Source organism: Sminthopsis crassicaudata, chromosome 1, assembly GCF_048593235.1.
Source record: "Sminthopsis crassicaudata isolate SCR6 chromosome 1, ASM4859323v1, whole genome shotgun sequence".
In the NCBI taxonomy this organism is placed as follows: domain Eukaryota; kingdom Metazoa; phylum Chordata; class Mammalia; order Dasyuromorphia; family Dasyuridae; genus Sminthopsis; species Sminthopsis crassicaudata.
The window spans coordinates 189,610,076-189,628,052 of NC_133617.1; the positions used below are offsets into that span (position 1 = coordinate 189,610,076).

Genomic DNA, 17,977 nt, shown 5'->3' on the forward strand with positions numbered 1-17,977 from the left:
AATGGCTTCTAGGATATTTAAACACTTTTCCATTTTGCATTTATATCCTTTTACAATCTGACTCCAATCTATTTCCTTTTCAGTCTATTCCCCATGACTAGAATTATCTCCTTCCTAATCTTCACCTCTTTGAATAACTTAAAATTTTAGTACAGATATCTATATTGCATCTTGATGAGTCTTTTTTCTAGTCTCCAGCTTCCATTGAGAATGGGAGAAAAGAAGTAGACAACATACTTACATGTCTCAAACATTTTCTGCTTGATCTCCAGTCTCAGGATGGAAGATGCTGTAAATTCTTTCCAAATGAATACAACACATTCAGTACATAGATTCTCACTGATTTATAAACATTTGTTTCACAAATATAAAACTAAGTTATCAGATAACATACAAGTCTTAAAACTAATCTTAAGTTCTTTTACATACAAAAAATGAGAATGCCTAAACTAATATTGTTGCAAGAGGGAATTGAAAATTTGAAAACAAAATGGGATATTGCTTGTACTAAATTTTAGTGTTGATTACTGTTTTTTCCTAAATAAATATAGATGTTGAAAAGAAGTAATTGGTCCTTGACTACCCTAACAGTCTGTAGGTTGTTTTTTTTTTTTTTTCATTGAGGTTTAAATATGAATGAAATCCTAGAATATTATGGAAGTGATCTAGTTATAGATAATTTGGCAGGAATAGTATATTACAGCAGGAAAAAGCAATAATTTTAGGTATGTTATTATCTTAATATGCTAAAAGTGGATATAAAGCAGAGTCTTCTATTTAACCTAATCTTTCTCTTTATCCTGCTTAATCCAATTTAATCTTGTAAGCACTTATTAAATATGAAATGTATGCAGAATACTATTCTATTCACTGAGGCTACAAAGATGAAACTATAGAATCCTAATTCTGCATGGAGACTTGGAATAGGGATCCAAAATGTTAATATATAGCATTCTAATTCTTTATGGAGAAGGGCAGGGTAGGAACTCCAAATGTAAATATATATAAATGTATACTTGACTATTTAAGGAGGAAGAGTACTAAAAAAACAAGTTTTTACTAAGTGGCTTAGGAGAGACTTCAAAGGAAAAATGAGCTGAGTGCTGAAGGAAGTAAAAGGTGTCAAGGGAGTATATTCACAAGCATATGTCTTGGTTTGAGACAAAAGTACAGAGAGGGGAAGGAGAGAGAGGGGAGAGTACGAGAGAGAGAGAGAGAGAGAGAGAGAGAGAGAGAGAGAGAGAGAGAGAGAGAGAGAGAGAGAGAGAAATTTTTCGTTTCAGAGAATAGCCTAATGAACATTTGGGATACAATATAGAAACTCTGAAGGCAATAGTAAAAGCCTGAAAATGTTAGATTGGCGCACAATTGTTAATAGTTTTTAATAAGCCAACCAAGAAGGCGATATTTAAGCTAGACGTCATAGGGAGCCAGTGAGAGTTCTTAAAGGGAGGCAATAGTCACCTTTCTGTTTTAAGAAAATTCTTTTTGTAATTATAGCAGTGAATTGAAAGCTCATAGAAGGAGGCTTGTGTTAATATATAGTCCCACATCTTTTCCTGTACTTCTTGCTTTTGTAATAGGATTTGATGTTCAGACAAATGCTGACTGAGAAATTTCAAGTTCTTAAATGATCAAAGGAAAATACAGTTATATTTTTTATATCATCCTTACTAAGTATGGAACATGGAAAACTTTGGGGTCACTATGTGTCTTTTTTTTAATTAAAGCTTTTTATTTTCAAAATGTATACATGGGTAGTTTTCAACATTCACCCTTACAAAACCTTGTGTTCTAATTTTTTTCTCTCTCTTCCCCTAGACAGCAAGTGATGAAATATATGTTAAACCTGGCACTGTTTTAAAGAATTGAAACTTTGTTATATTTTTGTTAACTAGGAAATTCCAGTTTGATATATGTTCACCTATACTTCTAGATTATCTTTTCTTTTTCATTCTGTGGTATTTTATTTATTGCATCTGACTATTGGTTGTTAACTCTGTTGTATACTATCATTTCCCCCCCCCCCCCTATATTATGAATTAGATGATTGACAGAATATGTGTAAAAGTACAAGACCATCTCAACTCTTTACGTAACTGTGGTGGGGATGCCATCCAGGAAGACCTAAAATCAGCTGAAAGGCTTATGCGTGATGCTAAGAACTCCAAAACGGTAAGCTTCACTCCAAGACATATTAAATTCTGACATTAAAACAACAATTGTAGTCTTGGTGTAACAGGACCTTTATAAAGTAATACCTGATGTTTTATTATTTGTGATGATACAAAATTGGTTCTCTTTTTGTGTTGATAATTAAAATCAAGCAATAATAATTTCATTTAGCAAATTATTTTAGTCATCTTTCCTACAGACTTTTACCAGAGTCACTAATAATAATCACAATTGATCCGTTTGATTTCTACTGTCTTCTCTGGGATAAAATATAGATGGAAGAGCAAAATTCAGACAATTTATGTTAATTACAGACTAGATAATCAGTCAACTAAAGCCAACTTCAGATTTTACCAAAGACTTATGGAAAATATTTTTCTGAGAATTCACAACATTTTAAAATTTCAGGGCTAAAAGGACATTTTAGCAACCATGTGGCATAATAATCCCTCTTCTTTAGCAGATAAGGGAATTGATGATCAGAGAAATGGTAATTAATCCAATGTTCCACATTAAGTTATTAATAGAGTTAAAACTAGAACTGTTGTCCAGATCTCTTTCACCACTTGACTTGTACCATAGCATCTCACCCCTACCCAACCTTCCTCAAAAAGAGCTTTTCCTAAATTAGAATTTGGCCCAGTAATGTGATGAAATGGAGCATGTATTGTACTATTGTTAGGTTCTTACTAAGTGCTAATGAGATAATGAGATATTAGGTTCTTACTAAGTGCTAAGTCGGTACTTGATAATTCTCTAGTTCCGGCCTTTCCTGGGGAAGAGCTTGCATGCTTAGGAGGAACAAGTTCATTGGTTGAAGTAATTCTTCCCAGAAGCCCTTGCATTATCTCACGCCCATTCTCTGAGAGGATAAAGAGGGCAGCTCTGGAGGAAAAAGGGAGTTGTTTCTGGACCAGACTTAAGGCTGCTCTCTGCAGGAAGGGAAATCACTTCTCTGGACCAGAGTTAACGGCAACTGTCTGGAGACAACAGCTCTCTACAGGAAGAAGAATGTGGCCGAGAGAGAGTTGAGTTGACACAGCAGATCTCCTCCCAGAGAGCGATCGGCAGCTTCTGGAGACAACAGCATGTTACATACTACAAGTCAGAAGACTTGTGTTTTAGTTTGCTCTGCCATCATGGCTGTGTTATTTTGGACAAATTATTTTTCTGAAATTCCTTTTTCTTATCCTTAAAATGAGAAGGTTGGACCAATGGTGATTTTTTTGAGTCCCCAAATTTCTTTCTTTTTTTTTTTTTTGGTAAGGCAATTGGGATTAAGTGACTTAAGTGATCCAGGGTCACACAGCTAGTTTTAAATGTCTGAGACTGGATTTGAACTCAATTCCTCCTGATTTCACAAATATTGAAAACCTAAGAAAAACTACAACACTGTAAAAAAAAAAAAAAAAAAAACCCATAAATATTTTTAAAAATTTAAGAATTCTGATAAACCCAATGACCAACCACATTTCGAGAAGACTAAAGATAAAGTATGCTTCCCACTTCTGGATTGATTTAAAACAGATTCAGGCATTAATTTTTTGTTCTTGAACAATGCAGGAATTTGCTTTGCTCTTACTATACATAATTGTTACAAATGTTTTGCTTTTCTTTTTTCTTTTCCAATGGGGAAGCCAGGAATGAAGGAAAATCAAGTTTTATTCATTAAGAAATATTTTAAAGTATTTAATTTTTAAAATTATACCCCAACATCCTTACCCCCTGAAAAAAATCCTTCACAGGATTAAAGTATTGAATTCTTTTTCTTCCTTATAAATCATATAGTTGATAAAGATAATTCTAGATTTATTATACTTTTGATATTTATTTTGTTTGACCACTAACTAGTTATTTTCTTTTGTTTTTCAGTTGTTACCAAATCTATACCATGTTGGTGGTGCATCATGGGTAGGAGCCAATGGTTTATCATCCAATTCAATTGAGGAGAAGTTAGAATCAATGGCTGGAGAAGTTACAAGGGTTGTGGATGAACAGCTAAAGGTTAATCTTACTTTTTTTTTTTTTTTATCTTATCAATATTTACATTAAGTAATAGTAATGGAAATAATAGTAACAGAAAAAGAAATTTTTATAAAACATTGTATATGTTCTAGAATTGTTCCAAGAATCAAAATGAACCCCATTGTTTGATTGTTTGCATTCTTTACCCACTTCTCTTTATTGAAAATTGGGATGTCATTTACCCTTTTCCTGCCTTTTTTGCACCCCTCTTAATTCTTCCCACTCTTTAAAAGATCATCAGCCAGAATTTATTAAGTCACATCTACCAGTTCTTTTTTGAGAACCTAGTTTATCAAAATACTTTATTTTACACAAAATCAAACTGAGATGTAGATATTATTTAAGGTCATAAAGGATAAGCAGCAGTGTAGAATTAGAATTAGAACCCTAGTTATCTGAATTTAAATCTCATCTTTCCATCATAATGCACTTATTTCAATATAGTGGTAACTATGTACTCATTAGTGATCTTTCTATTCTCTAAAGATCCTTGTTGAAAAGTCATTGCAATCAACCATTCTGAATGCTGGTCATCTTTTCCTGCAACCTAGAAAGAATAATCCACAAGACTTGCATACCTTCCTGCTTTTGAGCCTAATATTATCCCAGTCTCTAAGCACAGGATACTCTGAAGATTTCTGCATCTACAAAGATCCTTTCTTTTCCTAGTTCACCTGTTTAAATATTCCTTCAATGCACCTGTCTGGAATTCTATAAGCATTTAGCCTGAGGAATCAAATTACTCCTATACATGAAGATTTAGGGCAAAACAGGACTAATAATGCAGTATTCTAATTGCTTTTTTTCTTTAGTAAATTAAAGAAGTTAATGAGGGAGAAAAATGTAGATTTTTATAGGAGTTAAAGTCCCTGTCCTCTTTACAATTAATAAGGGAAGATTTTTATGTTATTTTCAGATTCCTCTTAAAAATGGGTATGGTTTTAAATGTTTTCTGGGCAGAGAAGAGGTAACAAAACTGTTACCTCTTCTTATGCCTACTTCTTAATTGAAAAACTTTGCAGTTTTCTTCATTGAAGAGCTGTTACCTTGAGGGATTACTAGTCCATTTTTTAAAAGCATAAAACACAACATTAAGAATATCTCTTTCAGAACAATAAAACTGATTGCTTTATGAATATAATGACTAAGCTTATCCCTGGAAAAAAGTTTAGAAAATGTGCCCATCTCCCCAAAAAAATGAGAGCCTGTGTGTGTGGAATGTTGCAATGCTTTCAGACATGGTTGAAATTTTGGTAGACTTTACTTACCTGCCTTTTTCTTTTTAAATTTTGTTGCAAGAGATGGCTTTATTTCATAGGAAAAGGAGTATATTCAGTCACTCAATACACATTTCTACTGATCAGGCATTGTACAAAGCAATGAGAATATAAAGACAGGAGTGAAACAGTCCCTGCTTCCAAGGAGCTTGCTTTCTATCAGGGAAACAAAATGTATATATAAATATGAGGGGTGGTTAAGAAGGGGAAGGAAGGGAGGGAAGGAAGGAAGGAGAAAGGGAAGAGAGAGGAAATGAAGGAAGTAAGGAGAGAAAGAAGGGTCAGAGGAGGGAGGGAGGGGGAGAGGGAGAGAGGAACAAAGGAAGAGAGAGAAGGAAGGAAGGAGGGAGAGAGAAAAATTAATAAAGATACAGATATTTATTTGGTTAAAGAAGGCACTCTCAATTGAGGGGCAGGAATGATTTCATGTAGAAGATAGTTCTTAAGCTAAGTTTTGAAGAAAACTAGGGATTTTATGAAGTTGAGGCAAGGGGAAAGCTCTCTCTAAGCATGAAGGGTAGTGTCCTTCATGATGAAGTGTCCTGCATGAGCATGATAGGATCATAAATTCAGAACTGAGTGGGACCTCAGAGACCAGCTAGTCCAACTTCCACATTTTATAAATGAGAAAACTGAGGTCCTGAGGTGTCATCACGATGATACGCAGTAGAGTCAGGGATTGAACAGGGTTCTATATTTAGTGTTCTCTCTGCTGTATTAAGTTTATCCCCAGTTTGAAGACCAGTTTGACTGGACCATAAAGTTAGCATGTGCCTATTATCATTAGCAATGCAGACCAGGTTGTTGGTGAAAATTTCTTTCATTCTCTAAGAGGAACGTGACATCAGGAGGTGATGTCATGACATGCAAGTAAATTGATTTTGAGTGAGGAAAGGCTGTACAAAGTCACCTGTCTCACTTTCTCCTCCGGAGCCATCTGGGTCCAGTGGCCAGATATGGATCAGGATGATTGGAGATGGCCCTGGATGCTATGGGAAACTTTGATCAAAATATAATAGTGCATTGCCTATCCTTTCTCACTCCCCGCCCTGATTGTTATTCTGGATTCCTTCCTTCAGTCAACTTGAATTAACTTAACTGTATACAGGTTTTTCCATTCTTCCCTTTCTTACCCTTTTCCACCTCCAGATGATCTATAAAGTTTTTAAAGATGGGAACTGTTTTTGTAGCAACAACATGTAATACACACAGTGCTTTACACATGATAATCCCCTAATAAATATTAATTAACAGGAATTTACTTATTTAAGACCCAACATAGTTTCTAATCATACATGGTAGAATCATACATTCCTGAAATTTTACCAGTAGGTAAAAGTATTATAGAAAGTGTCTGTCATAATGATCTTAAGGAGTTATAAACACTTTTCTGGTTATTCTCCTTCCACATTTTTCTTGGTAGTTCCCCGTCATGGAAATAGAATCCATCTCTTGTTATTTCAGGCAGCTATGTGTGTGTAAAGTAATTAAATGTAAGATAAGGAGAGGCCTTAAATAAGTTCAAATCTGAAAAGATACAAGCACAGAAACATGTAACTATAGACAAAAATAAAAATAGGAATTTACAATAATTATTTCAAAATGACTTCTGCTATTAACTTGACATTGAATGAAATGCCAATAAACCTTTTTTTATTTTTTCTCTTCAACTTGTGATCCACAAGCAATGCTTTATTTTCCACCATATTCACAAACTCTACCATATTCAAAGAAAATTTCCCCCAGTTTTATTCTCTTAAATTGGCTTTAAAAATGCTTTCCACTTTCACCTTTTTTTTTTCTTCACTGATTCTCCTAGATCTCAAATTCTTTTCCTATTTGTTACATGCTTTGTCATTTATAATGGCAGACTTTTCCATCAAAACCTCTTTTAAAAAAAATTATTAACATCTTTTATTTTTACATTGTCTCAATTTCCCCATATCTTCTTTCTTCCAAAGAGCATGAGAGGATTAAGAAGGGGAAAACACAACAGAAAAACTGAATCAATAAATAGAAAAAAATCTTAACATATATAAAAATCTACACACCTTGATCACTCATCTTGCTCTCTGCAAAGGAGATGGGAGTTATAACTTCTCATTATCTCATCTTTGGGGCAATTTTATTTGTAATTTTGTAGCATTTATTTTTAGTTGTTTTGTGCTTGTTATTAAAATATACATTTTATTTGTATACTTACAAATTATTTTCCATATGGTTGAAGCAGTTCACAGGTCCACCAAGAATTCATTAGTGCAGCTCTGTTTCAAAACTCATCCACCATCAACCATTCATATGCTTTGTCATCTTTGCTGATTTTCTAGATGTGAAGTGAAATCTCAGATTTATTTTGATTTATATTTTTCTTATTCTTAATGACTTCTATAAAATGGGACATTTAACTAGAGAATCTCCTAGATCCAATTTAATTTTAAATCTTTGAGTAAAGGTATAATTACTGTAATTACCTTTTTACTTTTGTAATCTATTCATCTATATTTTTCTTCATCTTTTTCATTTTAGATTTTTCTGACTAAGAAATTTGTGCCCAGTAATAGTAGTGTTAAGGGACTAGTCTGGAGTAAGTTTCAAATAATACTTTTTTTTTTTTTTTTAATAATCTGCCAAAATTCCTTTTTAAGGAGAAAACATGAAAGAGGTGTCAGGTGGATTTTTGATCATCTTTTTCCAGTAGGAGAAAGATGACAGTGAGAGTAAGGAAATTCATGTTTTAGGATAGGTACATTACTATCTCTACATTAAGCATTGCAGGACTAAGGTGAAACACATTGTGGTTTTAAATTGTTTCTCTTCCCCAGTAATATTTTCTTTTTTTTTTTTTTTTTTTACTAACATTGACTGTTAAAATTACTAGAGATGAATATAACCTAAATGTTTTAACATAAGGAAAATTTCTTTTTTTTTTTCCTTTCTGGATACTTGAGTTTTAGAGCTTGTTTTAAAATCAGAAATTTCTGATCCCATTTGGTATTTAATATAAGAAAAAATTTCCCTGAGAAATTTCAAGTTCATTTGAAAGACACTTATAGAATATGGGTAGCAGAAAGATGAGTGTTATTTCATAATAGCTAAGAGATTTCACTAAGCAAGTTGCTTTCCACATCACACATTTTTTAATGCAAATGGTTCTTTACATTAAGAAAGGGTTCCAAAACACTTCAGAAAGTACAGTGTGTGTGTGTGTGTGTGTGTGTGAAGTAAAAGTCATTGTTGACTTTCTCCAAATACTGTGAGCTATACAGTGGCAAATGTTAAAATTAAGATATTAAACAGTTTCCATGACTAAATACTGTATAATTCTCATGAGCTTTTCAAGTCAGGAAAGGCATAGTTTATAATGTCTGTTAGTTACAATTCAATCCAGACAAAGTAAATCTTAATTATCATACTTTTAATAGAGATTCCATTCTTTGTACTCCTAGCACCCAATAGATGGTTACTTAATTTAATTGAATAGGAAATGGATTTGACTTAAAATAATAATAACTAGATCATAGCCCTTTCAATTTTGCAAAGCACACTGTACATATTAATCCATTTGATCTCCACAGCCATATTTTACAGATGAAGAAATTGAGTCAAAGATTAAATGACTTGCCTAGGGCCTCGCAGATAGGAAGAGTCTGAGGCCAGATTCAGATGTAAATTTTCTTCACTCTAAGTCCTATATGCGGAATCAGGGGCAATATTTAAGAAATGTTACAAAGGTAGAATCGACAGACCTTGGCAACAGATTGGATTTGGAGAGTGACAATAGTGATCAGTTGAAGATAGGAGTGGAGGATTGTGTTGTCCTCTATACTAATAGGGAAAAGAAGGAAGGTCCTGTTAAGGGAAAAGATATTAAATACTATTTTAGATATGTTGAGTTTAAGATGTCTACTAGACATTTGAATGGAGATGTCAGTCAGAGATACAAGAGGGAGCTTAGCAGAGGTTAAGATGGAATAGCTAAATGTGAGAATTATCAACATAAAGATGGTAATTAAATCTGTGAACACTGATGAAATCATCAAGTGAAGTAGCATAGAAGGAAAAGAAAAAAAGGACAGGAAAAAGAGCCCTGTCAGACAAATCCAATTAGAGGTACATGATTTGAATGATGATTCACCTAAGGAGACAGGGAAGGGAAAATTCAGATAGCTAGGAGAAAAACCAAGAAAGAAAAGCTAGGGAAAAAAAGAAAGAAAGAAAAGAAAAGAAAAGAATGTCAAGATAGAAAGTGAAATCCAAACAGTTAAAGGCTTCAAAAAAAAAAAAAATGTTAAGAATAAGTACTGAGAAAAGACCATTGGAATTAATGGAAGAAGAAATCATTCCTACTCCACTCTCTCCCCTTCTAAGGAATCCACAAATTGACTTTGTTTCCTTCCCTTTTCAATATTATCTCGTACTTGGGACTATAGTTTGTTTTTCCTTCTCTTCAGACTAGAATGCTTATGTTATAGCTGCTCTTCTATCTCTTAATCAAGCATGTAAATCTTTTGGTACTTTCCATGGATTTTTAATAACACCTAGAAATATACAGAGAATAAAAAGGTGAGTTTTTTGTTCTATGAAATATAGAAGATAGGTTCTTTGAGTTTTCAAGAAAAGTCTTTACTCCATGAACTCTAGACTGTTGCTTCATAGTAGCTGACCTTTAGAGTGAAGATCAGGACAAGACTTTTAATGAAATATGAAGTAGATGAATTAAAAATCAATCCTATGTCTTTAATACCTTAAGGTTTATAAAGCACTTTCCTCACAACAATCCTGTGAAGTTTATATTTAATAATAGCTGTGGTTCAAACTCAAGCTTCTAATTCCATATTAGCTATTAAGAATTTCAGTTCTACCTGGAAATTGTTCTTGCACTAGAAATGCTACCTGTTAGACTGGTCCTTAGGAATGTTAGAAGAGGGAGGAATGACTTCAAGTTTCATCTTCTTTCCCCCACCTTCTCATGGCTTCTGCTATGTCTATAATTGCAGGTTCTAACCTGTATCAGCTTTGGGCTGAGATCAAAGAGGCATGAGGTGAAGAATCATCAGCAACAGGTTCTTTATCTCTTTAAAAAAGAAAAGATGGTTCTTATAAGGCTGGAGCAACAGTTCATTGTCACCATTTAATTCTCAGGTGGTGGACAAGATCTCCCAAAGTCTGCACTAAGACTTTTGGGATGCCAGTGTAAGTCACAAATCAACTCAGGCAGTTGCCTACAACTTATTAAGCTCCAAATACTTATTAAATTCTTACTCTGATAGGCACTTTGCTAAGTTACAAAGTTAGAAAGAAAGAAGAAAGAAAGTTCTTCCCCTTGAGGATTTTATGATATAGTAGAAAAGGTGTGTGTGTGTGTGTACACATACATATATAAATTGCATACAGATTAGATGGAATGTAATCTTATGGGGAAAGCACTACAACTAAAGATATTAGGATCAGGTTTATTCAGAAGTCAGTTCAGAGACTGTAAAAAGCAGAGGAGAGGAGTGAGAGCATTGTAGGTATAGGGGCCAGCAAATGAAAAGACAGAGGAAAAGGAAACAGATTTGTATGAAATTGCAAGTGGACCAGGATGTCTAGACTATATAGTACATAGGGGAGTAATATGTAAAAAAATACAAAAGATAGAGATAGAATAAGATGAGTCTTATATGTGCCAAAGAAGAGTTTCTATTTGATCCTAGAGGTCATAAGTAGCCATTAATGTTTGAGAAGTAACATTACATCGCTAAAGCAGAGGTTTAAAAAAAAAATAATGGGCCAGAGTGAAGAAGAGATTGGAAGAAGAGAAACCAATTTAAGGGTTCTGTTTTGTTGTGTTGAGTTTGAGATCAGGACATTCAGTTGAGAATTTTCATTAAGCAGTAGTTGAAGTGGGGTTCAGATGAGAGCCTTACACTGGATATAGAAATCTGGGAATTTCAGCATATGGCTAGCCGATACTTTAATCCATGAAAGCTTATTAAATCTCAGTGAGAGAATATTGAGAGGAAAAGAAGGCCCAGGACATAACATTGGAGGGCTTCTTACAATTAGAAAGCATGAAATTGGTGAGAATATACCAAAAGAGATTGACAGGTGGTCAGAAAGGTAGGAAGAGAATAGAGAGAGAAGGGCCACAAAAATCTAGAAAAGAAAGACTACCCAAGATGAGGTGAACAACAAAGGTAGAGATTGATCAAAAAATAAAAAACAACAAAACCATTTAGTTTTGCAACTACAAGTGATAATTGATAACTTTGGAGAAAACATTTTCAATTGAATGGTAAGATAGTAAGCCAGATTGCAGAGGTTTTAGAAGATGAGGAGAGAGGAAGTGTCCATTTTTTTAAAGGAGTTTAGCAGAAGAAAGAAGGGACTTTTTTTAAAGGATGATTTCCTCTAGCAGCTGTAAGTGGCAGAGAAGGAAATCAGTAGATAGGGAGAAGATGAAGATTAGAGAGAGTGGGATGGCAGAGGAGGCAATCTCTTAGAGAAGAGAGAAGAGAGAACCAAAAAAGGTTTCCCACATCAAAGCCTGAAGAGAAGCAGGATATAGTTTGGGATATTATTAAAGGGAAGATGATGAGAGAGCTTTCAGCAAAAGACCTCAATTTTTCCAGTGAAGTATGAGAGGAGGTTCTTAACTATAAAGTAGGTAAAAAGGGCATTGTAGTATAAGAAGAAAGGAAAAGTTTTTGGAAGAACTGATATAGTGGGTGGAATAGAGAAGGTAATAAGAAAGAACATGAAGTTACCTTTCAAGGATTGGTGATAAGACCAGGGTATAAGGAATTTGAAAGCAGAAGATGGAATGGAGTAGAACTTGTTCTCCTTAATGTTAAGGCTGGAAAGAAGAGGAGAGTATAATAATTGTCTATAAATAATTGTTCATTATGAGTGCCTTTTGTATGAGTGTCTGTATATTGCATCCTAATTACACAGACATTAATAGCTAAAAAGAATTTTTGAAAATGATCTAGTCCAAATGACCCTTTACTTTTTTAAATGAAAAATTGAGATCTGAGACATTATGTCTCAAGATCCCACTGCCAACTAGTAGCAAAACTGTTGGCAGAAACTTAAGCTACTTGTTCCCATTGTATCCCACTGTCTTCCTTTGAAAACACTATCATCCATGGAAGTTTTTTGGAAAGGCATTACACTGAGACATGATTACAAGAGCAATAAAATATCACAGAGAATATAGGTTGTAGTTGTAGTGCAAGTATTTGCTACCTTTTAGGACCTTAGATAGGTTATAGTGGTGGTAGTAGAAATAGTGATGGTGGTAGTAATGATTGTGAGGGTGGTTACTGTGATTATAGCTAGCATTTTTGTAGTTCTTTAAGATTAGCAAAGCATGGGGCAGCTAGGTGGCACAGTGGATAGAACATTAGCCCTTGAAGTCAGGAGCACCTGAGTTCAAATGTGGTCTCAGACACTTTACACTTCTTAGTCATGTGTCCCTGGGCAAGTCACTTAACATCAATGGCCTAAGGGGAAAAAAAAAATATATATATATATATATATATATATATATATATATATATATATATATATATATATATATATATATATATATATATATATATATATATATATATATATATATATATATATATATATATATATTTGCAAAACACTTTAAAATATTGGCTCATTTTATCTGTATGACAGCCCTGGGAGATTTTACAGATGAGGAAATGAAAACAGATACACACAGGTTAAATCATTTTCTGTTAAGTATATGAGCCAGAATTTAAATTCCAATCTTCCTGTCTTTAGATCCTATTTATCAACTAGTTGCCTCTTTTGAGATTTCTAAATGTCCTCCTGGTTCTGGATTCTGTGGTTGAAAAGTATGAAGGCAAGGTACAGACTAGTTGCCATGAAGTTATTCTGAAGCAGGAGGCTTTTTATCTTCCCAAAGATATTTTCTAATGTTTGATCCTAAAAGCAAACAAGCATAAAACTAGCCTTTTCTTTTCTTGTTTGTTAGGATAGTTGAACTTAATTGAAATAATATCATGATTTCTTTCAGTGATATTTCAGTGAAACTTAAAAGTGTTAAATCCAAATAAAATGATAATAAAGATGAAAATTTTAGTTCCTGGAATTCTCTTGTTTTACTTGATACCTAAAAATGTTATTTTATAAATGATAAATTTGGAAGCCATTTTTCATTTTCTGTGAAGCCACCTGGCCATGAGTAAAAAATGACTTAATTTATTTTGTTGCTACATTGGGTTTGCATAAGAGTTCTTTTTCAAAAGATATAAAACCATGATTATACTCCTTGTGCTTATTTCTGGAATCCAATTTTCAAAACATGCAGGAGAAAAGCTTATAAGTGCAAACGTGTGGGACAAATGCTGTTTTAAACATTTTTAATACTTTTTGTCATGAAATATAGCTGATATACCATTTTTAAAACTGTTTAAAAATTCCTATAGCTTGTTTATTCCTGGCACATCAAATTTAATCTGGTATATGCAATCAATGACTATTTGGTAATAGCAATCACAGTGGAATAGATTAATACGTTACATGCCCTGATTCTATTATCCTATTCATTTGTGACTTTCAGGCATATGGCTGCTATCAAAAGTCTTCACAATCACAGTTTTAGGGAAATTCTGGTATGTACATGCTTATGTTATCCTGATGTTGTTTCTCTCTGTGCTATATTTCAGGCATTACTTGAATCTATGGTAGATGCTGCTGAAGATCTTTGCCCCAATGTGATGAAAAAGGCCAACATCCGACAAGACCTGATTCATGCCAGCACTGAAAAGATTTCCATTCCACGCAGCTTTGTTAAAAATGTCCTATTAGAGCAGTCTGGAATTGATATTCTTAACAAAATTAGGTTTGTTGAAAATTCTCATAATTTGAATGTACAATTTTTCATTTCTCTATGTGCAGTGAACAAGAAGATATTTCTTTATCTGTCTCATTGAATTTGTATTTATATATGTATGGTACATATTCATACATACTTTCATACACATGCACATAAGAAAATATTTCACTGTTCATTGTATATCTAACACATACACATATATATGTATGTATGCGTGTAGATATACACATATAGTTCTCAGATGAGAATATACATATTATTACCAAAAAATATGTAAGTACTGTATATTTCCCAAAGAGGAAAATAATATAAATTCCTATATCACTTGTACATTTGCCATTATTTGCTCTTTTGAATTTTGGTTTTAACATGTGTGTTCCCTATTTACTGTGTATGATATTTTAATATTTTACCTTCATAAATCATTAGCCTGAAGAATACCAATCAATTTTTCATCAGATATTGAAATCCTAGATGTAAATGTGCATTTTGTCACTGTATAGAGAAACCCATTACAATTTTACTGTGGCCTCTTGGCTCTTTCAGTACAGGCATATTATTAAGTGACTTTGTGAGGTTACATTTATGCTAATATGACCTTTTTGGGAATTTACACGTTTCCCTTTGGAAGTTTAGTGGCTTGTTTTAAAAGCAGTTGTCACGAAGAAGTTTCCATTTAGTATCTGCAATCACCACCAACCTTCTTCAAATTGTTTACTAAGATACTGGTGAGTCTGATCTGATCCACATTAATTCTTAGTAATTTTTGTTAAGGAGGTAGTGGTCAATGAAAAACAGGTTGCTTTAAACCCAATAATTTACATGATGTTTAGTCATTAATTCACTACCAACCCTTTATAAAAACAAAACAATATATGAAATGTTGACCCAATTGAGTTGTAACAGAAACTTTATTAGCTCCATTATATAATGTTTTCAGATTCTTAGGCTTACCAAATTTGGGAAGCAGGATGATATAGTGGAATGAAATTTCTCTGAAGTCAGGGGACCACAGTTCAATTCTCATCTCTCAGGCTTACTTCCTCCATGACCTTGGATATAGTCACATTTGGGACTCAATTTCTTCATCTGTAATATGTGTTGGACTAGATGGACTTTGAGATCCCTTCCAACTATCAGTCTTTGACTTGAATCCAGTTTTCATTTTGTGTATCAAACTACTACACACATATACACATGTACTTACATACACACACACATTTCACATATTGTTTCCTTGATCCATTTTCTATAAAAGTTAAGGCTAGCTGAGACAAATAAATGATAAATTGAGTGTCCAGCCTAGTAGAAGAATAATTCCTGAGGCATATATACAGAAGCTATTTCTTACAGAGACTTTCCTTTTTAGCACTGTTATTTGAAGGCTATAAGCCAACAAATTTTTTTTTTTTTTACCTCAGTAAAAAAAAATGAAAAGCTTTCTTTTTTTTTATGTGGATTATCCCCATGTGGTGAGGAAAAAAATAGCAAAAGGCATGACAAATATAAAGAATTTAGGGAGGATACTTAATGCATTCTTTGTTTTTTAATTTAATTTTTAGTCTGGGAAAGTGTAATACAAAACATCAATGAGTTAATGGCTTTCAGTTCTCTCTCTTTGACTACCAAAGTACTTTCAAGGCCTAAGTGTCTTTGTTTACATTATTGCCCTTGGGTGAGAGGAGATTTTTGCCTGATAAGCATGGTTTTGTCCCATTTTAGTTTTATAATATGATACTATTATTATTATTTCAGTATCTCCTTTGCCTTGCTAGGAAGACTGAAACCCTATTGATTTCAGGAGCGGGCAGAATTTATTCAGTGGTGTTGGGGTTTGGGGCCACCACATGGGTTCACATCTGTGAATGTATAGGATCATTCACAACTGAAAACACTCATGGATGTATATTCTTCATAAAGGCCAAATTGTGAAACTGCTACCTAAATTATCAGCCATCTAATGGGAATTAGAGGGATTAAGCTTCCTTGTTACTGAAACACACAAGCCATGCTCTGATGCTTCTGAGCCTTTCTCCAGAGGACAGAAAACAAGAGTCACTGAAATAGAACATTAGTCTTTTCACTGAACATCTTAGGCATGGGATGCAAAAGTTGATGTCTACAACTAGCACAAAAAAGGACCTATCTCCCCCAAGCATCTCTTTTTAAAGAGAACTCTGGTCCAGAGAGTTGAAATGATTTGTCCTAGTTCATACAACAAGATAGTAGTAAAGGTAGAAGGAGAATACTCAGTTCTAGACTAAGACTCTCTGGAAATGCCCCTGAACCCAGGTGTACAAGATGGACAAGATTATTTTGTAAAACTGAGCAAAATAGAGGCCAGGAAGGAGTGTGGGTATTAAGGTAATAACCGAGGCTTAACAAAACCAGACTAGACTTTCTTAATTTATTCCAGACCTGGTTTGTTTTCATTCTTGTCAATGGATGAATTGTTCCTTGGCAAATTGAACATATGGTCCCTATTATGTTTGCTTTTAGCCAGATGTTTTTTATTTCTAACATTAGATCTTGAGTTTTAAAATTGCAAAGGCAGGTTGAAATTGGTAAAGAAATGCTATTACCTTTGTGTTTACTGCAGTATTTAAAGATTATTTTTGGAAGTCCCTACCTCTGCTCATACATTCTTATATTCCATTTTTAGAGATGGTAACTGGGTCACTGATGATCATATCAGCCCACAATCAAAACTGGTAGGGAGTTCCCTTGTACAAATTAAAATGCTTCTATATATCCTTCCTTTCCTTTTTTACACAGTGAAGTAAAGCTGACAGTGGCCTCTTTCCTCTCTGACCGAATCGTAGATGAAATCTTGGATGCCCTTTCACATTGCCATCATAAACTGGTGAGTGTTGGTAGACTTCTGAGATTAAAATATAACTGGGCTATAAATGTTTATAAAATAATCTTACATTACTTTCTTTATAGCTTTGCAGATACACTTTTTTCTTCTCCTTCATAATACTGCTAAGTCATGTTATCCAGTTTATGAATTGCAGTCTCAAGTCATACTCTACCCAGTTTTTTAATTATCCAGGCTTTTACTTTCTTCCTTCTACTTGCATTCTGAGTCTAGTACACCATGGGGAGGGAAAAGAGGAAATCAGATCAAATCTAGAGTTACTTCTATTTGTTAGTAACTTGGGAAAAAATATTGGCAGGGGAGGACCAAAGCTAGAAATCAGCCTAGTCATCTTAACTTCAGTAGGTTGTGCTAATCTTGCTCTACACATGAATACTTAAGAATAAGCTACACTTTAAAGAAAGAATAAAATAAAATATTTAGATGTGAAAATAAAATGCCTAAGGTAAAACAAGCATATTCAAAGGAAAGAAAGCTACTGATTTCTGAGTGGGACATTAGGAAATGTGACAAAGTAGAAATTTAAATTTCATTTATATAATTATTAGAATTCATAGCAAACTAAAGGATTTTGTTTCCAATATTAAGACATATGAGAAATATCCCAGAAATTTTGAGTCACTGTTTTAGAAAACCCCCTGAGGCAAAGTAGAAGGTTTTATAACTATGGTTGTAGCCTGACACTTGACTAGTAGAGATAATATAATGAATGGAAACCTTCCATACAAATTATGAACTACAAGAAAAGTTTCTTCCAGTCAA

General features: G+C 33.6%; 1 protein-coding gene across 5 annotated transcripts in view; it reads left to right on the forward strand.

Moving 5' to 3' along the window:
* CARMIL1 (capping protein regulator and myosin 1 linker 1) overlaps positions 1-17,977 on the forward strand; it is a 349,103-nt gene that overhangs the window by 271,349 nt on the left and 59,777 nt on the right. For all 5 annotated transcript variants that reach the window (XM_074273008.1, XM_074272988.1, XM_074272991.1 and 2 more), the window contains exons 25-28: positions 2,047-2,175; positions 4,048-4,179; positions 14,165-14,340; positions 17,110-17,197. In XM_074273008.1, coding sequence (XP_074129109.1) covers positions 2,047-2,175; positions 4,048-4,179; positions 14,165-14,340; positions 17,110-17,197 — 525 coding nt within the window. The remainder of the gene's footprint in view (positions 1-2,046; positions 2,176-4,047; positions 4,180-14,164; positions 14,341-17,109; positions 17,198-17,977) is intronic.